The 24007-nt window shown below is 39.6% G+C and overlaps 1 protein-coding gene across 5 annotated transcripts in view; it reads left to right on the top strand.

Annotated features, from left to right (window-relative positions):
• pcdh17 (protocadherin 17) overlaps positions 1 to 24007 on the top strand; it is an 87365-nt gene that overhangs the window by 5623 nt on the left and 57735 nt on the right. For 3 of the 5 annotated variants that reach the window (XM_061762949.1, XM_061762934.1, XM_061762927.1), the window contains exons 3-4: positions 16756 to 16814; positions 17004 to 17176. In XM_061762949.1, the coding sequence (XP_061618933.1) occupies positions 16756 to 16814; positions 17004 to 17176 (232 nt within the window). The remainder of the gene's footprint in view (positions 1 to 16755; positions 16815 to 17003; positions 17177 to 24007) is intronic. The other 2 variants (XM_061762941.1, XM_061762928.1) reach the window with 1 other exon arrangement.

Raw genomic sequence — 24007 nt, 5'->3', positions numbered from 1 at the left:
AAAAACTAGTAGGAGCAGCAGCAAAGCACTCCCTGGTATCTTGTTTTAAGTGGGTCCCCTGAAAGTGTGAGCCATGTAGGGTGCTCTATTGTATTATTCAAGAGAAAGCAATGTAGAGGGAGATGCCTAGAGGCATTAAGTTTCTTCAGAAGCTGTACAGAAGGATATTATTTTCATCTCCACCCTGTCACTGGTCTCCCTTTATGTGGACAGTAAGTAACCCGAGTCAGAGCAAAGTGGCAATGGAGAAAGATGTCAGGAAACAAAGAAGAAATCCTCCTTCATCGATCCTCAGGCCCCTCAGCCCATCTGTCACTACAGTAGCTAGTGAAGGAGAGGCTAAATAGGAAAAATACATTTATGAAGTGGAAGAGCATATCGCCTGCTCATTCGGTTTCACAAGGGCAACTTAGTGGGGCTCCGTTCACATGCACCTGCATGCCTACTGTCAGCCTGCAAGTCTGCAATGAACTCACAACAATGCTCGTGGTCTCTCGTGATGTTTTAAAGCTATATCATGGTTTACAGGCACTGCTAGGTCTATTGTTAGAAGAGAGGAATAACATGAACACATCAGCAGGGCTTGGATGGCCTTATCATTGTCACCATTGGGCCAGTCACCAGGCTTCATTTTATTTGCAAGGGGTATTCCTGGGATAAGTAGATGAATGATACGCACAGTAAAGATGCCTAATACTGCTTAAGGCGTTGAAGGGAATTACTTAGTGCAGGATGAAGGTTAAAACCAATCTGTTGTAAAGTTCCTCAATGCTCGCTCAGAAGGATTCCTGTGACTCAAAGAGTCAGCGTTTGTCCTCTGTCTAATAAAGGTTTTGAGTTTTATTTCACATTGTTAACCTTCAACACTTGCTGACTCTTAGGGGAAGTTTCACTTATTTCCTCCAAGCTTTTAGAGGTGCTGTTCAGTTGTCAATAAATGATCACATCACTTGTTTGAATAAATTGTAATTTTAATTTATCAGGCATTTGCCCCGATGAGAGACTGTGATTCTATGGTAATGGGGTGTAAGTGGTACAGAGGCCAAGTAGGAGACTGTGACAGCTGCCACACTGAGGCAGTAAACGCTACTTTTAGATGGCAGCGCTCTGCTGTGAGTTGAAGTTTTTCAAAGATGAAAGGGGCTATTTTGGAAGGGTCTTCTCGAAGGTTAAATGCACTTATAATCGTCATACCATCATCAGCATGTGAATCCATGATTTTAAAACAATATTTACAATTCACTCCATCTAATTTGAATCATAAACATCATATAATGATTAAAAAAAAATTCCCCAAATGAGTGGTAGCTATAACCCCTTAAAAGACATTAAGATGTGAGAATATAATGATTGGAGCTGTGTTAATTTTAGATATTGTTTAGCCCTCTTTTTATCTGTTATGGTTATGTGTATGCATGTTGCTAAAGTAGATGTTTAAAATGGATTCTTCCAGGAATGGTCTCAGTCTGCATAATTCAGGCAGATGTATGTGTGTGGGTGGGTGGGTGTAATTTCATTGTGCATTCCAAGCATAGGATTTAGTCCTTTCGAGCCAGAGCCTCTTCTCTTTTATGAGCGTGACAATCTTGCATTTGTCCAAACCTTGAAACACCCTTCCTCTGAGAAACGCACACACACTCAAGCACGCAAACACACTGATGTGCATAACAGGGTCTGTGTCTTATCACATCCTCTGCCATATATTATATTGAAATTGCTCCCACACTTGAGAGACCACTGAGGCAATGGATAAGAAAAAACACTATTTAATTTTTCTTTCGCCCTTCATCTTAAGATAGCCGTTCTCCTCTGGAGACTCTGGTGGGATGGGATAGAATAGAAGGTGGGGGGGAGATGTGTTTTACCTGGGAAAACTAAGCACACTTTTAGAACAGACTTGGCAGCTGTTTCAAAGTCACTTGTGTACTTCCACAGTTTATTTGTTCATAACCATGGGGCTAGTGTGATGAAACTGCTTCATTTCTCTTTTCTCAAGATTCTGAAAACCCTTATGATAGATGTGAGGTTGTAGAATGTTTTTTTGGGGACAATCGATTAATTATCTCATTGTTAAAAACAACAACTTTTTTTTCAGTTCATGTTTTGTTTGTTCTGTATTATTACTGGATGTTTTTCTGTCACACTACCAGGCAAACGTGTTTTCAATGCAGATTAGGGCGCTACTCTAAGTACGACTGTGGGAAAAATACACGTGATATATTTACATTACCTCGCAGCTCTGTTTTATGCACCCACGACAAACATTGATTTGATTCATATTTACACATATTCTCTTCAACTTAGTGTCTATATCTGCCTATTAACCTTTTTTGAAGATGCATATTTCAACCTCAAAGAAAATGAATCAAGGTGAATAAAGGAATCAGATGTGACAGTGAGTTTTTTTTCCCAAAGATTCCTGCAAATCCAAGTACCAAAATAAGTACATTAAAGTTAATATCATATAAATATAATATTGACCATAACTGACTCATTGTTTATACCAAATATGACATTGTGGGAAGATTATTTTGTTTTTATTGTTACGGTGATAAACTGTATATTGTAACATGTCATGTCACGAGATATATATATTTAGATTAATATTACTGTAATACATTTTGTCACTTAAAGGTAAAAACAGTATAATGACTTCGCACGATTGATAGGGATATGTTTGTTGTTGATTGCAATCCTTTTTGACTAAAAAGTGTTTTGAATAATTCCAACAACCAAAGGCTATCGATTTTAATGAAACATGATCACTGAATCTTTAGGGTGTATGTGAGCTTCTCCTCTGTCGCGAGGTTGGTCTTACCATGCGTTCATTTTGTAATTTAATTTAAAATGAAAGACCTCCTGATCTGGCAGGTTGAGAACAAAGACACTTTGTGTTTTACAAGTGTCGAGAAACAGACAGGATATGAGAACACAAGTTGGCCTCTGTGATACGCAAATGGGCCGGACGCATTAAATCAATTAGCTTAGTTCACAAGGAAGCAGCCTATTGGAGATGACATTGCCATGATAATAACTGCATTGGCAGTGTATCCGTGGAGGAGGGGAAGTGGATTTTCAGGGCTGTGCAGCTAATTTATTGACACCAGAGCTTCAAGTCAATAACATTTGACCATTTATATTTGGTTTCAGTGTGATTAAATTTTTATTTAACGACAACATACTAATACAGCATGAATTGGTTTTAGGTCCTATTATTTTCCAATTTTTGCTGCATAGAGTGTACACTTACACCAGTTGTGTCCTTGTACTTCGTACCTACTGATATTTCACTGTTTTCTTATTTAATACAAACACCCCTGAGCCCCTGCTATTTCTGCAATTTCATACCACAAGTGACCAAATGAAAAATGTTCATGTCCCCTCTAGAGCTTAGGCATTTACCCTCGCACAGCTGGCATTTTACTCGAACAAGTCAGCCAAGAAGTCAATAGCACCAACAAAGGTCACATAAATCAAGAGAACAAAACATTCACTGTGCAATAATCTTGAATTGTGCTGCCAGGAGTGTTGACATGCAACAGTATACAAGCAATAGGTGATATCACTATCAGTGCTTTGAAGGACCAATCTTACTGGTTCATCTAATTCAGAGGTCCCCAACGTGGTGCCCTTAGGCACCAGGTCGCCCCCAAGGACCTCATGAGTTGCCCGCGGGGCTGTTCTAAAGATTGCTCACCAGTGATGTGATGTTATGATTTTCTAGAAGTATTGTAGAAGCGATTATTTGAAAATGTAAACACTGGCAGAGATTTATAGAAATAGTGTTGTATATCTTTTTCCTAATTATTGTGAGAAATCATTAACATGATCACTGTCTTCACATAAATGAATGAATAATTATTAATAATAACATTATTAATGCTAATTTGAGCAAATTAGTTATTTCAGAAGTGTGTTTCACTTCGCATTAATCAGTACCCAAGAAATAGCTCTTAGTTACAAAAAGGTTGGTGACACCTGGTCTAATTGGAATGGACTTCTGAGGGACCGCCTTCCCCTTGAGGACTCTTACATCCCTCTCCAACGAGATGTTTGAGCTGCATGATTTTAGATGGGCTAAACATACAATAATTGTGCAATAAGGTGTCCAGCACACAGAAGGCCAAATATGCAGACAAAGTAGTCTTTGAACAGGCAGTAGCTGGTCCTGCGATCTGTAAATCAAACACTTTCAAAGTCAAACAAAGTGGATCTCACTCCACAGTGCTTTGGCATCGGTCCAGTGTGAGAGAGCTACACTCTGCCCTCTAGACATGTGCTACTGAAACATCATGCAGCTCGAAGAAGGAATTATGTGGATCTGTCCTCACCTTCTCTCTCATTAGTTGAAGGGAAATGATTTATCCCTCTCACCATCCTTGTCCTTGTCTTTTATTGCTAAGCACTTCTTCAGCTACATCAGTAATGTGATTAATTGATTGAATGGATGTACTGTACCATGAAAACCATCACATTTGCTCTAATTTCAGCAAATTGTACATCAAAACAAACGATTGTAAAACAAATATTTTCGCTCATATAAAACCATTGGAAAACCATCTTATTTGCCAGAGTTGAATACTGCCAGAGTATTTTTGCCCGTTTGTTTGTGTGTTATGGGTGTTTCATAGCGTATGGTAGTAACCCCACCGATTCATCTGTTTGTTGCTTACATGTGGAGCCCAGTTTGAAATTTGACTTCCGTGTCTAAAATGCTGTGTGTGTCTGAAAGGGAATGACAGCCACTGTACTTTGCGGTGACTGTTTTGTGTTTATGGCAACAAAGGCACCTGAGTCGGCACTCACAATGGTATTGCCAAAACAAAAGGCCCACTAAGTATGGTGGCCAGGCAGAATTTGACCAACTTTTTTTTCTTTTTCTGCTCTTCGGGGTTGAAGCAATGATGGTGAATGCTAATGTAGTATGAAAATACGATATGCCTCATTGTTTTCTATTGCATTACCCTGATGCACTCAATTGGTCCCAAACTGGGGTTATGTTTTCGGGATAATTCTTTTTCAGGGCTTTTAACATTCCGATCAATTCCTTATATGATCTGTTTCTTAATAATTATACTATATTTATATTTTAATATTTATATATTATATTTTGTAATGAAAAGCAACGTTTTATTATGTTTTGCTCTGAACTTTGGGGGAAAAAAAGGAAATAAAGAAACAATCTCTCTCATTTCCAAGCTCTTGTTTCAACCTTTATCCTTTTTCTCTCCCATTGCAATTGCTCATTACTGACGACCCGAACCAAATTCATAATGATGAGATTATCGTGTCAACAGTAGTGTGTATATGTCTGCCATATTGATCTCTGCACACAGTCTTAATGAATAAAGTACCACGGTAGAAGCACTGGCTCAATGTTAACTCTGAGCATATCTTGCTATTTATACGCTGTCAACACTGCTGAGATGATGAATGGAGTTGTGTAGTGCTGTATCTTTCTTTTCTTTCTTCCTTACTGCAGGTCTCCTTCCTTTCCTGTCCAGATTAGTGAGCAAAAACAGCTCCCTCACACATTGCTGGAAATGTGTCACATTGACATCTTGAGTCCATGTACTCCCAGGTGTAGAGGCATAAGTGGTAGTGTGGGTGTGCAGGGTGGGAGACGATCACGAGAGAGGCAGCCCATGCGTGTGTGTCTTTAAATGGAAAAGGTTTTGATGGTGTTATTTGTGAATTTCATTTGGTTTCTGGGGTTTAGAGACAGAGATTGTACTTGATTGTTTCTTCTATGGGCTTGCTGATTAATGCTAAAGCTGGTTTGACAGATTCTTAATGCACCACCGACACACTTAAAAGAGTCAGAGGAGAACAGGCCAGCTAACGCTTGCACAGCAAAGCATTGTCCCCTTCAACCTTCTTTGAGACAACAGAAGTGTAACCGTCTTCTGGATTTCCTATTACCTGAGATACCTCATCACCACTGACCCAGTACAAATAGAGAATGGGTCACCTTGAACATAAACAGGGCATACTGTAGTCCATGGGATATTCAGAATATGCGTGTCTCTTTATAGAGTAGGAAGAAAAAGAACCCAGGTGAATGGTACATGTGCATATTGTATGTGAATCATTGCATGTTTTGGTAAAATTTTCGTGTGCTCGTAGATCTGGCCTTGGTTCTGGGTTTTGCGGAGAAAGAGAAAATCCTTTTATTGCAGAATGGCTACTCTACAGTACATTCCAATGGAATATTTTCCTTTTTCTTGTTAACTTGTCAGCTGCTATGTATTTTGTTAATGGTGAGTTTTACCACCCTGTTTATTATTATTATTTTTTATATATTTCAGACATAATACACAGTCTAGAAAAGAGGATGGAGGGTGGACAGGTATATACAGTAGTTAATGAAATCAGCGTGAAAGTGCCACAAACAGATGCAAATGGTAGCGTTTCATTTCAATTCATGTCAACTACTTTAAACTCATTATTGAAAGTCAAACTTACTTGACTCAGACCCTTAAAGTTTTTAAATTATGTATAATGTATGCTAAGTATGCAGCATGGTGGACGACCGGGTAGCATATCTGCCTCACAGTTCAGAGGTCATGAATGAATAGATTGATGGTATGCTCAGTCTTTAAATTTATACCAAACAATGCACTTTAAAATATTATTTTTATGTTCATTATTATTTCATACACGGTTGCAGTCATTCATGCATGAAGAACTTGATAAGTTTGTTCCTTCTAAAGTAGCTTTGTTTTTTTGGGCTGAGTTAGCAATGGTGCAAATGAGGGTAAAGCAAGGTCAGTGCTGACTCAAGAATTAAATTAACGGCAAAGGTGCACTAAGTATTGATGAGGAAGTGCAGAATGATTAGTAGCATCTTCACTAAGATTGCATGCTGTGCGCGTTACTACTTTTTTTTCACAAGGGCAGTTGAACAATTAAGCATCAAGCAGCAATTCTTTTTTCACCTACTAATCTTATCTTTATCAGCAGCGACAAGCCTTGTTTGTCCCTGTTATCGAAACCAAATGGTTGCATACTGTATGTCAATATGTTCACTTCAACTGTTTGACGGCTGTGTTTGGTATGTCAAGTTTGTTTGAGAAGTAGCTATGCCAGAAGCAACAATGTTCATTTACTCCTGGGGCTAAACTGCCACAGATGTAGATGGTGTTTATAACTATACACACGATGTGTTGTGATGCTGCTCCTGTTCGAAGCAGAAATATTTCCCTATGAACTAAGTTGGCTTGTGTTCTTGTTATCATGTTGCATTTAAACACAATGCTGCTTCAATGTGTACTCATGAAGAATAGACATTAAGATAAAGACAACTAAAGGCGTATAAGTCATGTCCACATGAATATGAATAGTCTATTTTATATGCTTTTTGTCCCCACAGAAACTGTGTAAGTCACTGAAAACAAGGTTTTTGATAACTACAGTACACACAAACTACAATCCACACAAACATGTCCTCTCTCCACTATCTAATGAACCACCATCCACCAGCCATGAACATAATTACCCAGTCTGGTAGAGGAGGGGTATACTGAATTTTGGAGGAAGTCAGGTCTCAACACTGTGAGGTTAGTCATGGAAACTTGCTCAGTATTAGGGATGTCACGATATGCACAATATCACGATATTGCGGTATTAAAAGTGCCTCGATATTGTCGTGGACTCCTAAACGTAGCCATGCCACTTTGCCAGACTTATACAGTGCTACACTTCCTTATTGGAGTATACAGTGGGTACGGAAAGTATTCAGACCCCCTTACATTTTTCACTCTTTGTTATATTGCAGTCATTTGCTAAAATCATTTAAGTTAATTTTTTCCCCTCACACAATATGGGGTGCTGTACACACAGCACCCCATATTGACAGAAAAACGGAATTGTTGAAATTTTTGCAGATTTATTAAAAAAGAAAAACTGAAATATCTCACAGCCATAAGTATTCAGACCCTTTGCTGGGACACTCATATATTTAACTTGGGTGCTGTCCATTTCTTCTGATCATCCTTGAGATGGTTCTACACCTTCATTGTAGTCCAGCTATGTTTGATTATACTGATTGAACTTGATTAGGAAAGCCACACACCTATCTATATAAGACCATACAGCTCACAGTGCATGTCAGAGCAAATGAGATTCATGAGGTCAAAGGAACTTCCTGAAGAGCTCAGAGACAGAATTGTGGCAAGGCACAGATCTGGCCAAGGTTAAAAAAAAAATTCTGCTGCACTTAAGGTTCCTAATAACAGAGTGGCCTCCATAATCCTTAAATGAAAGACGTTTGGGACGACCAGAACCCTTCCGAGAACTGTCCATCCAGCCCAACTGAGCAATCGAGGGAGAAGAGCCTTGCTGAGAGAGGTAAAGAAGAACCCAAAGATCACTGTGGCTGAGCTCAAGAGATGCAGTCTGGAGATGGGAGAAAGTTCTAGCAAGTCAACCATCACTGCAGCGCTCCACCAGTCGGGTCTTTGTGGCAGAGTGACCCGACAGAAGCCTCTCCTCAGTGCAAGAAACATGAAAGCCCACATAAAGTTTGGTAAAAAACACCTGAAGGACTCCGAGATGGTGACAAATAAGATTACTTGGTCTGATGAGACCAAGATAGAACTTTTTGGCCTTAATTCATCACCTGTCCAATACAGTCCCAACAGTGAAGCATGGTGGTGGCAGCATCATGCTCTGGTGGTGTTTTTCGCTGCAGGGACAGGACGACTGGTTGTAATCAAAGGAAAGATGAATGCGGCCAAGTACGGGAATATCCTGGACCAAAACCTGCTCCAGAGTGCTCAGTACCTCAGACTGGGCCGAAGGTTCACCTTCCAACAAGACCATGACCCTAAGCACACAGCTAAAATAACAAAGGAGTGGCTTCAGAACAACTCCGTGACTGTTCTTGAATGGCCCAGCCAGAGCCCTGACTTAAACCCAATTGAGCATCTCTGGAGAGACCTGAACCTGACAGAACTGGAGAGGATTTGCAAGGAGGAATGGCAGAGGATCCCCAAATCCAGGTGTGAAAAACTTGTTGCATCTTTCCCAAAAAGACTCAAGGCTGTATTAGCTCAAAAGGGTGCTTCTATGAGTGAGGGAAGAATGGAACGGGAAATTGACAGGCGGATCGGTGCAGCGTCTGCAGTGATGCGGACATTGTATCGATCCGTTGTGGTGAAGAAGGAGCTAAGCCGAAAGGCGAAGCTCTCTATTTACCGCTGGATCTACGTTCCAACACTCACCTATGGTCACGAGCTGTGGGTCGTGACCGAAAGAACAAGATCCCGGGTACAAGCGCCCTCCACAGGGTTTCCGGGCTCTCACTTAGAGATAGGGTGAGAAGCTTGGTCATCCGGGAGGAGCTCAGTGTAGAGCCGCTACTCCTCCACATCGAGAGGAGCCAGATTAGGTGGCTGGGGCATCTGATTCGGATGCCTCCCGGACGCCTCCCTGGTGAGGTGTTCCGGGCACGTCCCAGGACACCCTGGGGACGACCCAGGACACACTGGAGAGACTACGTCTTTCGGCTGGCCTGGGAACGCCTCGGGATCCCCCCGGAAGAGCTGGATGAAGTGGCTGGGGAGAGGGAAGTCTGGGCGTCCCTGCGAACGCTACTGCCCCCGCGACCCGACCTCGGATAAGTGGTAGAAAATGGATGGATCGATGGATGGGTGCTTCGACTAAATACTGAGCAAAGGGTCTGAATACTTATGGCTGTTTGATATTTAAGTTGTTCTTTTTTAATAAATCTGCACAAATTTCAACAATTCTGTTTTTTTCTGTCAATATGGGGTGCTGTGTGTACATTAATGAGGAAAAAATGAACTTAAATGATTTTAGCAAATGGCTGCAGCATAACATAGAGTGAAAATTTTAAGGGGGTCTGAATACTTACAGTACCCACTGTATACGCACCTGATTGAATGCGTAACCCATGTCACCATAGATATGAAGACAAGATACGCCAGCTGCGCCTGAGCAACCCGGCTAACCAACGTGACTACATGGCGGCCATGTTGAGGGGGTCAACGATCCCGCCAAAGGCAATGCACGGACATTTAAATTAAGTAGTGAATCGCTCATTTCTCAACTGATTAATATGAGGTTTACGTTTTAGTCAACAGCAAAGCGTGTGCTCTCAATATATAACATTTGAAAAAGCTTACTATGAGTTCTCTTGCTTCAATTGTATGGCCTTGTACAACTTGTACGCAACCGTATCCAGCACAATGTACCGGCATCTTTTGGTTTTCTTGGCATCCATGCACGGAATGCACTGACGATTATGATCTCCCTATCTTAGTATCACTGTAGGCATGTAGCTCAAAAGGGGCGTCTGGTATCAACCTATTCATATCTATGCCTGTGGCCACGTGAGCGGAACACAAGAAATATACTGATTGGCTGACTGGCCCACGTGACCGAAATGCTGCGTTGAGATGCAGGAGTAATGTGGAAAAAAACGCCGCTTCGCCAGATGTAACTGGGTCATATAAGGCACAAACGTTACTTGCCCGATTTAAAAAAACAAACAAACAAACAAACAAACAAAACAAAAAAACAGAGAGGACTTAATGTGAATTGTAGGACACATTGATGAAAAACACTTCAATAACCCTCAAGTCCCCCCCAGGGCTACGGCATAGCCGCTACGCCTGTCTGAGCATCGCTTCGCAATCGATTGGGCAAGTGGCATCCCTTGTAAAGCCCCACAGCCCCGACAGGACCTCCGCTTCGCAAAAGTCCCGCCCCGGCCCGCGATGGCTGCCGCCAGGAAGCCCCACAAGTTGGCTCCGGCCGCCGCCCCCCTGCGGAGATCCAATCCGCTGAATTTAAGCATATTGTATCAGTAACTCCCTTGAGTGGTGTAGTGAGTGTTTTCTAAAGTCGCAGGTCGCGGGTAAAAGAAAATCACACGGGGAGGGAAATAGGGAATAACTATTCCAACTCCCTGTTACACTTGGCCTCATCACAATACCTCTCCGCCAATACCCCTTTATTTATTATCGTCCCAAAAATGAAATAATAGGTCCACACCATACAAATATAATCAGTGCAAACATAAATTTCGTACTTAATTACTTACATACTTCCCACTCTTCAAATGAAATTTCCACATTTCAAATGAAAACATTATAGAGGTTGCTCAGAAAAATAAATCGTCTTGCAATATCACTAAGCGGAGGAAAAGAAACTAACTACGATTCTCATGAATGTTTTATTTATTGTTACTTGGCTGTTTGGCTGTTGCCTTTCAGAGTGTTCCTGACTTGACTCGAATTTTTGCACAATAGCAAAGAAATCACTGTTAGTAGGCCTCCAATTTTTAATATTCTAAATAAAAAAATACAGTATGACAATAAATACTGTTAAATTAGTGAACACAATTTTTGGACAGTTTTGTTATTGTGAGGATAGCATGATTATTGCTGCAGCCGTAATAGCGTTTTCGAGGCATACGAATGTAAAAATTGGATGGACGGGGACAGAAGTGCAGGGAAATATATATGATTTGAAGATGTATTTTTCACACAAAAAAAAACCCAAAAAACGGATAGAAACTACTAAAGCCTATCGAGAAGGACTCGGCCAGCAAGAAAAAAAAAAGGTTTTTCGGTTCTCCTGTGTTCTCAACTTCGCCACACCTGTACCGTCAACCTTCTTGAAATACTAATATAATAATTATTGCAATCCCGTGAGCGTTCCCACAATATCGCAATATTTATCATACAGTGAGCTTAATACCGTGATCAAACCAAACCAAGAGATCTAGATATCGTTACATCCATATTGGTCAACAATATATTACAACTGTGGACATAATAGTAAAATGAAGTAACCAAAACTATTAGTTAAAAATAACATTATTCACCCCCAAAAATGTTATGAACACAAACTCTTCTTTTCATTTTGGCAGTGCAATATAACGTTTGGTTGAAAATGTGTTTTTTTTTTTTTTTTGTCTGGCAGATTTGTGTGATTCATTATTCATTCTGTGAATACATGCAAGAGAGTTAAAGCATTAAAGCAGATTATGCAAATGTATTTTGTCATGTCTAGTAAACAAAGTATTATTAAAAGATTACATATTAAGTTGAGACTTTTGAGCTATTTTGACTCATGCAGAATTCAGTTTAGCCCCGAATCTTATTTTTCATGGAACATAAAATACCCCCTCTAATATTTTGTTCATGTGTGTGTTTGTACGACATAAATTGGAGGGAGACGTACAGAGAAAAATGACGAGTTTAAGGGTATTCACTCTTAGGAGGTCTTCATTTCATGATTTCTACGCAAGTTGATTCTCGAGACAATAATAACGGGCTTTGTTGACCAACTCTAAGGCTCAGTTCTATTTATCCCTTAAATGTTTTCTTTTCATATAGTTGAAAGGTAATTTAGTCTCTAAAATTAAATGACAAACATTATTACAAAGGATAGATGCACTCCCACAAAAACAGTTCAATAATGTTGTCTTTCCAAGCAGAAATATATTTTGCTTCGAGATACCTTAAATGTGACCAAAGTAGTAATTTTTGATCACAGAAAAACAGTGTCAGATTTTTCACCATGAGTATCCATCAAAAGGACTATTTATGTAGCAGTAAATGTGGTTTGAAGGAAGTCAGCAATAATGTCTACTACAGTATGTTTTGTCATGTCCCTATTAATGTTGATACAAATATGCACAAATAAACTTCATCCCACGTGTGGACTTGTGGATAACCTCCTTATCTTTGAACATATGGATGAGGTGCTTTGCCAAGTTAGCACGTGGTAAAGTGTTTCAACTTTAATTTGCATACTATTTTGAATGCCTCAGGATTACAGCCTGAAGCCTTTCATTTTTCCGTTCTGTTATTTAGTTTCTTATAAATAGGATTTCTTGAATGTCACATACATCTTATTCAGTTTTTATTCCAAAACTTTTTTTATTCAAAACTGTTTTTATATAATTCAAGTATTATTATACGTAATATGACACAAGCTTACTTAAATTGCTAACATGTGAAGTTCAAGGAGAAATCATATCCACAAGGGCAAAAGAGAGGTCACACCACCATACTTTTTTTTGTATTATTTAAACTACTAAATAAACAGTATTGATGGGTTATGCTAAAATCAAGCAATAGAGTAACAGAGTAGAGTAATAGAGTAATTTAATAATGAAGACAATTATTGTTTAATTTCATTGACTGTGTCCTACACATACTTGTACATGTTATTCATTACGTGTATGGTACTTTATATTAGTCATTTTGTATAATTAAATATTCTCAAGGACAAGCATGGTTTCATCTGGATTAATAAACTGTTTTCTATTCACTTTTATCAGCAACCTTGATTAAATTGGTGTGAACTCATTTGGGCCGGACCTCTGAGGTTATGTGGAAGATAGGCAGACAGTAGACCCTGACGACTTTCAGTAAACTTAAACCCATTGATTGATTTGTCTTTCATCTCTGAGAAGATGTGTACGACCCACTAATTAGATTTGCTCACTTACAATTGCTCTGAAGTCGCCAGGCAATCAATGTAGTCTAATTATTGCCCAGTGTCCCTACCACCTTGTTTTCTGTAAATATTTTATCATCCTTTTACTGTACTGTCCCCTTGTTGATTAATCCCTGCCAACACGCACACACACACACATGTTTATTTGTGCTAACCTCAATTTCTCTGTTTTATCCTTTACCAAGTCTTCCTGTTTTGGTTTGCTTGCTTACTTTGACAGTTTTCCAAAAGGAATAAACAAGAGTCCCCTTGGTAGAAACAACCTCTCTCTCTCTCTCTCTCTCTCACACACACACACACAAACGCAAACACACACACACAAACACTTTGGCTAACTGACAATGTTGTGGTTTGATTTGAATCCACTTTCAAATGTGCTCATGCAGACAATAAAGTATTATACCCTGTAGAGTAGATGGTAGGTGAAGGTGTACCTTTTTCCTTTGAATGAACTATCACAGTTCAATCGTGGATAAAAGAGAAGTTGCCATTTACTCTACTCACTGACCATTCCTCCGACATCTTGAACTCACACGCGTACGTACACACTTCTGTATACACTCCCCCGGTGAAAATGACCAAAATGCAGCAACATAGCCTGAGAGTGAAATAACAGTCTGATGTGCTTGTTCCATTTGTTTCAATTGTTCCTCTGTCTGCTTGGTCAGTCTTAGGGCCTCAATGGGAATAGAGAATGGAGTGCAGCTTTTTACACTGTACTCAGTATCACTCTGACCTCCGTGCCCTTGCTGCAGACACTAGAAGCCATCATTTAGAGCAACACACTTCTGCAATTCTCAACTGTGGCTGCAAACAACTTAAATTCCCCCGATACCCATGTGAAGTACAATGACCAAGACCAACTGTTTTTTTTAAGGTATATTACTTGTGGCAAGTATTCATGTATTTCCATGTCATTTATTGTGTAATCATTGCCAACTTGGTATTGAGCCATTAATGGAAAAATGTCCCCTTCGGCGAAAGGGTTGGACAGAATAGACATCCAGTAAGAGATGGAGGTTTAAGATTGAACCGGACTCGAGTTAGCAAGAAAGAGGTTTTTACGTAATGTCATTGTGTGTTTTTTATTTGCTCATGTTGCTACAGTTACAGACCAAAGGCTACCAATTTCTGTAAACGGCCTTCCATCCTGATCAGATTCAGGTTGAGTCATGTCTCGCTGATTGAAAACTATGTCCAAGGATGAGTCCCTGGATGGCTACAAAAAGTTCATCTCCATTTTTTTCAAAACTTCACAGTGTTTTCATTTCAATGCCAAACAATTTCAAACATCCATTCTTCCTTCAATGTCCAACCGATGATATATTGTAAGGGTGCTTTCTCTGAGTAATTCCTGTGGCCGAATGGAGTGTTCTGCGTAGTGGTAAAGGTGTTAGCGTAAGCATGGAAAGTTCAATGTTTTGAAGTTTCCTCTCTGACCTTCAAACGCTCTTTTTGATACAGAGAAACCACGGAGCACAGATTGAAATATTCTATCGACTGTGAGCCAAGCTGTGCATATGAAAAACCTTAGCAAGCGAGACATTACTCTCTGAATGTTTCACTGCTATCAGTTCAAGACAGAGTCGTAGTTATTTGTGTTACCGTGATGAATTTTCACTACTGCACTCAGATAATTACACAATTTTTATAAACCCTGTAATCGCGTTCTTATTTTCTTCTCCCTATAAGTCTACACCATCCTTTTTGATTGCTTTTAAACTTAAGTTGTTTTCATGTTTAATATGGGTGACAGGTATTTCTCTAAAGGCCAGTCAGCAATGCAGGATAATAGTGACCTTTTATATCAATTGACGTGATTAAAAACCCTCACATAGCACACTTTCCTATAATTAATGACAGAGTGTGGCAGGCGTTCCAAGTCTACAGTACTGCGGAGGAGTGAGTTTAGAGTTTATAGTTTCCAAGTCATTTGCACCACGTTATTTGGTTTCTATGAGTGAAGGTATCCAATTCAGTAAGGACAGCTTATTTAGCGTGTGTTTTTGCGTATGTTGTTCCTATTGAATCCCATTGCATTGAACCCCCCGCCACCCCAGCGCAACCCCCACCTACATTGTGAATGATCAGGTCGCCTGTACCCAGCCAATCAAAACACCGCATGTATCGCCACATTCAGATGTCACATCTACACATTGGGACGCTTTGCATTTGGTAACTGGGCCTTTAATAGAAATTTACCCGACTTCATCCACCTCTTAATACCACCTCTATCAAGTCACAGTTGTAGAGACCATCAATAATATACAAAAACACAATATAACAGCACACAACTTTGCCACGCACATCATCTGGAGCAGTTCAGAATCAATAGTCATGACATCATGACTAAACAAATAATTTTAATAAAATACATCATACTCACCAGATAGGCTCATTGTTAACTGTATTAATGTGTGCAGATCGCTACACATTTTTCTAGTTGAAGTTGCCTGGACCAAGTTTTGCTATGAGCAACCGATCAGAGGACCGAAAAATGCTGACTTCATCGAGGGCTAGCTCACTGGCCTTGTAGGATGAATTTGAAATCTGATTGGTGTTTCTTTGTTAATATAGTTTAAGTTACATCGGCCAGCGCAACTGATTCTAAAGGCCCTGGGCAGATTAGGTTGACTTGGGAGCATATAGAGACTAAACTCTGGTTGGAAAAATAATCTAACTTTACACATACTACAGCCAAGAGAAATGCTACAAAATGATTGGAATAGACTGTTAGGAATAAATTAACATAATTTCAGAGAATAAATATTGGAATGTAGTCTGTTAATGTGGGTCAGTGCTTCAAACCATGGATAGGTCCAGCAGATAAGCCTTGCTGGCTCTGACTGTTCACCACTGCATCTCTCCGATGTATAAATAATGGATGGAAAACATGGTGTAAAACCATCTTTTCCATAGAGATGGTTTAAAAAATATTGTGCAAATTAGGATTACTTTGGTTCAATAATGCTATAACTGGTGGTGACTAAGCTCAATATCCTATTAGATTTCAGATTTCAGATCTTACTGTCTGCCACATTTGATGTTCTGCACAGTGATGTAGCTTATCGTCACTAAATTTCCCAATTCACGTGTAATGAAATGGTCAAAAATTCTGATTCTTCTCTTCACCCAGTCTTTTTTTTTTTTTTACACCATTTTCCTGTATTATTAATCACCTGCAGATCTTGTTTCACAGTATGATTGGTTTCTGTTGTGTCCAGTACATACCTTTTTTTTCTTCTCTTTCCTCCTCAGACGGATAGTTTCCCCACTGAACCTAATTACATGGGAAGCAGACAACAGTTTGTTCAGAGGTAGGTGGTGGGTTCTGCAACTATTACTGCATGTTAAACCTTATTTTCCTTTGCTCTGTTCATCCTACCACAGCACTGCAACAACAGATATTTCTGAGTTATAAATGGCATCAATTCTCATTCACTGCATACAGGATGAACACGGGATTCAGGAGCGCCAACGCTCTTTTGTTGTTTGTCTTTCTCTAGTAGTTCCACATTCAAAGACCCAGAACGAGCGAGTCTCCGAGACAGCGGCCATGGTGACAGCGACCAGGCTGACAGTGACCAGGACACCAACAAAGGCTCCTGCTGTGACATGTCTGCAAAGGAAGCGCTTAAATTGAAGGCTACAGGTGTTAGGCTGCCTCCGTTGGAACAAGGTGAGCCGTTGTGCTTCAGATTTTTTACTCTGCATAAAGTACAAGGTTCCCTGCAACCAAATGACTCCCAACCCACTGTCTCAGCCATTGTTATATGTAATAACTGTTGTGCAACCGGGCTCTCTGATTGGACGCAATTCAGTTTTCATGATCTGCTTCGTAATTTTCTTTTACCTTTTCTGCACGTGTTCTATTCGGTGTGTGTGATGTGAGTGTTCGATACAATTTATCAAAGACGACAAGCTCATTATGTTTTTATAAGCCCAACTACTTCAGCCTCTCCATTTAGTGCCTCAACCCTGAACGCATGTCTCTGAAATTTTTATAATGGAACATGGAAAATAACTTAGTGAGCAGCGAGGAATGTGGCGCTGTGATGAGGTGATGAAATATGAATAATTATTCTAAGCGCTGTGGGTCGGGCAGATTACACATGACATGTGTTGAACAATAACTCCCTAGATATGAGTTGTTTCAGCATTCCTCACTGCAGCCACCTTGTATTATTCCTGCATGTTTAGAAGCGCCAGGGCAAAAAGACTTAAATAGCCTTCATTGCACAAGTTGTGTGCTAAAGTCTCACGGTAGCTCCAAACAGCCTTGTACCTCAGTGTAAGTCATTACCTGCTTGGAAAAATAGATATTTCCAGAGAAATCCGCTCATGTGATTATAGCAAGTAGTAATCCTTCTAACGGGATTCTGAACTACAGTACAATATAGTGAACATGGATTCTTTGTAATGGCGCTATTAATCCAAGGAACAGAAGGGCCGTTTTACTCCTTGCGGAAGGACAATGATAATTTGTGCAACATTGCATTGCAATATGCATGTCTGACGAGATAGTTATTTTTCTTCATTTACATTGGTTTTGCAATTAAATTCCACACGTTGACAAAAGAAATGTGTTAATTAAAAAGCGCCATATTTTCAACATTTATTAGTGTGCTCCCTTTTCATTGTCTGTGATGAACCAAAAGAAGCCAAATACATATGAGAAAACGAAGTACTAGTGTGTAGTCAATAAAATCGTCCCCACCAATGCTTGTTTAATGCTTCTGCATTCAAGATCCAAACTCAACCACCTTACCCAGCTTTCTTTGTGTTGTACTGAATACTCTTGAGGCACTTCAATAAGACATTGCTGCCCCCATGCACCAATCAAACACACGAGTGCTACAAGTCTATAACCTGCTTTTCACTCTACACTGTGCTCCCAGTTATTCTCCTCCTCTGCTGTGCCTTCACCCCCTCGCCTCTATGACTTTCACTCCTTGTTTAGGGAAATTGCTTGATGTGAGATTAGACAGTTAACTTGCTGCAGCTGTCTCTGTTTAGCCAATAACATGATCTTATCCAAGACGTGTGTGCGTCTGTGTTGGGGGTTGAGGTGATGAAAGTAAGACTAAGGTACAAAAACAGTTTTGAGCAGTGAGGTTTCGGTGTATCTTATTTCAGGATGTTAATCTTCTGCCTGTAAAATGACAGTATAATCATCAGAGAGGGGTCCAGCTTCATATTTTATATCCTACTGTCAAGGATAAATATCAAAATGATCACCTTGGGCCTGTTCAAGTAAACTATTTTTTCAGGCAGGCACACTTATGTACAGGGAATATATTATCACACTTGAATACCAAATTAATTAGGCTGAGTAAGAGGAAAATGACGAAGAAATAGCAACATGAGCTGCTAAAGCAAATAAGGTATTCCATGTTCTGCATTTAGTTTCAATAATCCTGTGTGCACAGGAGTATGCATACCAGCAAGCACCGGTGCATCTATACTTTCAGATGGGCAAAATCGAAATTTTGGCTTTGCATTGGCACTGCAAATGAAGACTTTTTTTTTTTACACATCTCAACAGTTTTACAGTTTTTATGTTGGTACGTCTGGCCATTACATTATGTCATGCAGTCACTCTTTTTCCACACAAACAGCTTTCACACTTTTCGCCAATATTTTATTTGTCATTCATCCAGAAGAACTTTTGTGAGGTTAAAGGTCACCTATGTAGGATCTGATGGCCCACAATGTCCATTCTCAATCATTCCAAATGTGTTTGATGTGGTTGAGGTCAGGGCTTTAAAGATTTCTTCCACACCAAAGTCATTCAGCCATGCCTGGATGGGTTTTGGTTTGTGCACTGTCAAACGTTTACTTCCCAAAATTGTCCAAAATTTGTGTGCCAAGGCATTTGTCTGATTGTGTATTACAGGGGGTTTACAACAGAATTAAGTCGGAATGCATCATAGATTATCACTAACATATGGCGACACAGTAGTCATAATTATGGGAAATGTATGTATGAAATACACTTACAGGCAATAAAACAATCAAATCAATATGATGGCAACTGTGTGTGCCTCCTTGTGCTGTGTCGCAACTGTAAAATAATACCTAGACTTACTTTATTTCATTCTCTGACCAAGCTTTTAAAGCCGGCGGTGTTTCTGATTGTTGTTGATATATGGCTTTCTTTTTGAATGGTAGAGTTTTAATTTGTATTTGTAGACGTAGTGACTTGCTTTGTTAACTGAAAATGGTTTTCTGAAGTGTTCCTGAGCTCGCGTGGCAATATTCTTTATACAATGATGCTGGTTTTTAATGCAGTGCTGCATGCGGGATCGAAGGTCACGGGCATTTAGTGTTGGTTTTCGGCTTTGTCGCTTACGTGCATAGATTTCTCCAGATTCTCTAAATCTTTTGATGAAATTATGGACCGCAGATGAGTAAATCCCAAAATTCCTTGAAATGGTACGTTGAGAAACGTTCTTAAACTGTTGGACTATTAGTTCACGCAGTTGTTCACAAAGTGGTAGACCTCACCCCATCCTTGCTTGTGAAAAACTGAGCCTTTTTGGGATGCTCCTTTTATACCAATCATGACACTTACCTCTTTCCAATTAAACTGGTTACTTGTGGAATGTTCCAAACGGGAAAACAAGTGCCCGCACAAGTTTTTTTGTGCATTCCTCAACCTTCCCAGTCTTTTGTTGCCTCTGTCGTAGTTTTTTGGAATGTGTTGCAGGCATCAAATTCAAAGTGAGAGAATATTTGCAAAAAACAATAACGGTCATCAGTTTGAAAATTAAATATTTTGTCTTAGTGTAGTCAATTGAAAATCACTATATTCTGTTTTTATTTACATTTTACACAACATCCCAACTTAATTGGAATTGGGGTTTGTAAAATATAAATATAGTGTATATTATATATAAGTGTAGTAAACATAATCAAAGAAAATGTAAAGAAATAAATTATGAAGAATAATTCAGCCGAAAGTCACACACAATGTAGTATTCGTGTTCTAATGTGTGCCTTTAAAGGGTGTGGCCAAGTGAGTGACGTCAGGAGCGCTGGCTCCCCCCCCCCCCACTTTACTCAAGTGAAGGCGTATCTGAAGCTTACTTGTTGTTAAAATGTTCAAGTAGGGTTGCACTACACTGTATATATTTTGAGCATCGTGATGTTTGTTTGACCAATAGCCACATCGTAAGGTTTTGCAATGTTGGTGTGCTGTATTGTTATGTAGTGATTCAACTGTAATATTAATAAATGACCAGCAGATGGATCTAGTTGGAGATGCTAATAAGATTAGCATTGATGGTACGGTAAATTTTAACCCTTTAACTAACACACACGGAGATGCTGAGACTATGACACTGTAACCATTAAAGAGGGCACGGGGAAACAGTTACACACCTGCATTTACCAAATAGCTCTTCAGTATGTAAAGAATGAACGCGTGTCGCAACAGATTACACTTGGTGGGAGAGGGGACTCGGAGAAGAGCTATTACGGCATTGAAGGATCAAACTTCAGGTGTACACGATGATGTGTTGATCAAACTAATGCACTGAAATATAGAAATACTAATGCATATTATGTTCAAATGTGTAAAATAACAGATTGATTAAAACAATAATAATGTCAAGAATGTGCTAATGACTACCGTAATTTCTCGTGTATCATGTGCACCCATGTATAACACGCACCCCCAAAGTTGACCTCAAAATTCTGGAAAACCCATCTAACTATGTATAATGCATTTTTACAATGCATGATTTTGCTTCTACCCATATGATCAAAACATGGAGTATTAACTGTATTTTGTTTGTCTTTTCAAATAATTATTCTGAAGTTAAGCACTTTATTTGAACACGTAATACTTTCTTTTTATTTACTTGCTCTTATTTTGAAATTCACAGCCCTACTTTTATTTAGTAAATGAGAAAGCACACAGTTGTGCTCATAAGTTTAAATACCCAGGCAGAAATTGTAAGATGGGTACAATACTTTAAAGAATGCATGAAGGTACAGGCGAAACACATTTTATTATTTATTTATTATTTTAATGGGATTCAAATTAAACTGTCAAGCATTTCAGAAAACCTTGATAATTAAAGAAAACATAACCATGAAGAAATTAATGATGGTCACCATCCATCAAACCATCCATCCATCCATTTTCTGAGCCGCTTCTCCTCACTAGGGTCGCGGGCGTTCTGGAGCCTATCCCAGCTACCATCGGGCAGGAAGCGAGGTACACCCTGAACAGGTTGCCAGCCAATCGCAGGGCACATACAAACAAACAACCATTCGCACCCGTATTCACACCTAAGGGCAATTTAGAGTTGTCAATTAACCTACCATGCATGTTTTTGGGATGTGGGAGGAAACCGGAGTGTCCGGAGAAAACCCACGCAGGCGGGGCCGGGGATTGAACCCCGGTCCTCAGAACTGTGCTCTCCGCTCTAACCAGTCGTCCACCGTGCCGCCTGATGGTCATCAGTCGTACCTTTAAAAACAATATTTCACAAATTCTGACAGGGTATGTAAACTTATGAGCACAACTGTACATGTTAACCCCTGTCATGTTGGAATGAAAGTGTAGGCTACACTTTTTTCATAACCTCTAGGTGGCGGTGGCATATTTGAATTAAAGTGTACACCTTTCTCGTAACCTTGAGGTGGCGGTTGCATATTGGAATGAAAGTGTTCAGCTTTTTCATAACCTCTAGATGGCGGCATACATTTATACAATGTGAAAGTTATTTTTCATTTTTCCCCTATACCTATGTATAATGCGCACTATTGACTTTTGACAATTTTTTGGGGGGAAAAATGTGCATTATACACGAGACATTATGGTATATACTGTAGTATAACTCGGCATAAAAGGAAATGATTTTAACTTCAAGATTGGCTGGACTGTTACCTGCTCAATACTGCAGTGTAATTAAATACAGGTAGTAAACTTAATAGAAATTACTCAGTATATTTTTGTGCTCTACTGAACATAGTTTCTTTTCTACTGAAGCTGTTACAAGTTATCCAAATAATACAGTTTTTACATCATGAGTATGTTATTCTGTATTTTCTTACATTATTAATAGTAATAATATATATTGCATGGTTTAAAAAAAATCGCAATGTAAACTTTTTTCCCAATATTGTGTACACCTACTCCTAACACAAATAAAATAATTAAAAAAAACAAAACAAAAAAAACTTACCGACAGCTCATAAATCGGCGCACTTTTAATTCAAGGTACCACTGTACAAATTACGCCATTGTGCAATTAGTTATTGTGCACCATTTATACCTTTGAAACCTTGTATATGGTGACAGTTGTAAACCATTAACCTCTTGTGTATCTCGCGCCCCACCCTGTTATGTTTCACCTGCAAAGATACTACAAACCTTTCAGTCCACGAGGGTGAACAAATCTAGTGTGCAAAACGTATTTCCAATACCCAGGCCAATTTAAGTTTACAGCCATAGAAATTGTGTTTTCTTTCATGAATATTTCCATCCATCCAATCTATTTTCATACTGCTTGTCCTCATTACGATCGCGGATGAGCTTTAACTTATCGTTATCTTATCGTACTTGACTTTGGGTGAGAGGCGGGGTCCACCCCAGACTGGTCAATCACAGGGCACATATAGACAAACAAGGATTCACACTCACGCCCTCAGTTGACGTAAAAGGCATGTTTTGGAGATTTGGGAGGAAACAGGAGACAACCCACACAAGCACGGGCATAACATGCAAACAAATGGGCCTGATCCGAGATTCAAACTAAGAATCTCTCAACTGGGAAGCAGATATTCTACCCACTATCTCCCCTGTGTTGGCTCGTGAATATTTCCCCTCAGCAATATTCCTCCAGACGTACCCTTATAATCTGGAGATCACGGCTCATTTTCAAAATTGATTAATTAGCCCTGCAAAATTTGTAGCAATGTATTAACTAAGCTGAAGTTTATCAGTTATAATTAGAGAATAATTGATGCTCCAACATGCTTTCAACAGACGTGGATACAGGCTTGTTTGGCTCCAGCAGTGTGGCACCCAGTGTTTTTCTCGCCTCTGTAGAAATGACTGCCCAAGACGCTATCACAAACAGACAGGCAGCAGTGGTTTAGCAAGATCTTACCCATTGATTGCACTCTTCAAGGAAATGATGAGCGAGAGGAATGAGAGGAGAGGAGGAGTTGGGAGGGACAGAGGTAGTGTGACTGTATCAGAGGACCTATCCTAATTAGCTATGATGGTAGTATGATAATAAACTGCCTCAGGCTGCGTTTTAAAAGCGGGTAAGGGAAGACTGTGATATGTGCTCCTAAAACAGAGCACATGAAGTGCAATGAAATCGACTTTATGGTGTTATTTGTGGCCAGGGTGAATAATTTCCCTCCCTAACCCTAACCCACACTCTGTTCTCAGCTTGTGAATAGATAAAATAAGAGAAATGTCATGCTTTGTCAATGGCTCTCACTTGCATCAATACACAATCTATGATGTAAAGAAGACACACACTGA

The sequence above is a fragment of the Phyllopteryx taeniolatus genome, chromosome 2 (assembly GCF_024500385.1).
Source record: "Phyllopteryx taeniolatus isolate TA_2022b chromosome 2, UOR_Ptae_1.2, whole genome shotgun sequence".
In the NCBI taxonomy this organism is placed as follows: domain Eukaryota; kingdom Metazoa; phylum Chordata; class Actinopteri; order Syngnathiformes; family Syngnathidae; genus Phyllopteryx; species Phyllopteryx taeniolatus.
Note: the sequence above shows the minus strand (reverse complement) of the source record. Positions and strands in the feature narration are given on the sequence as shown.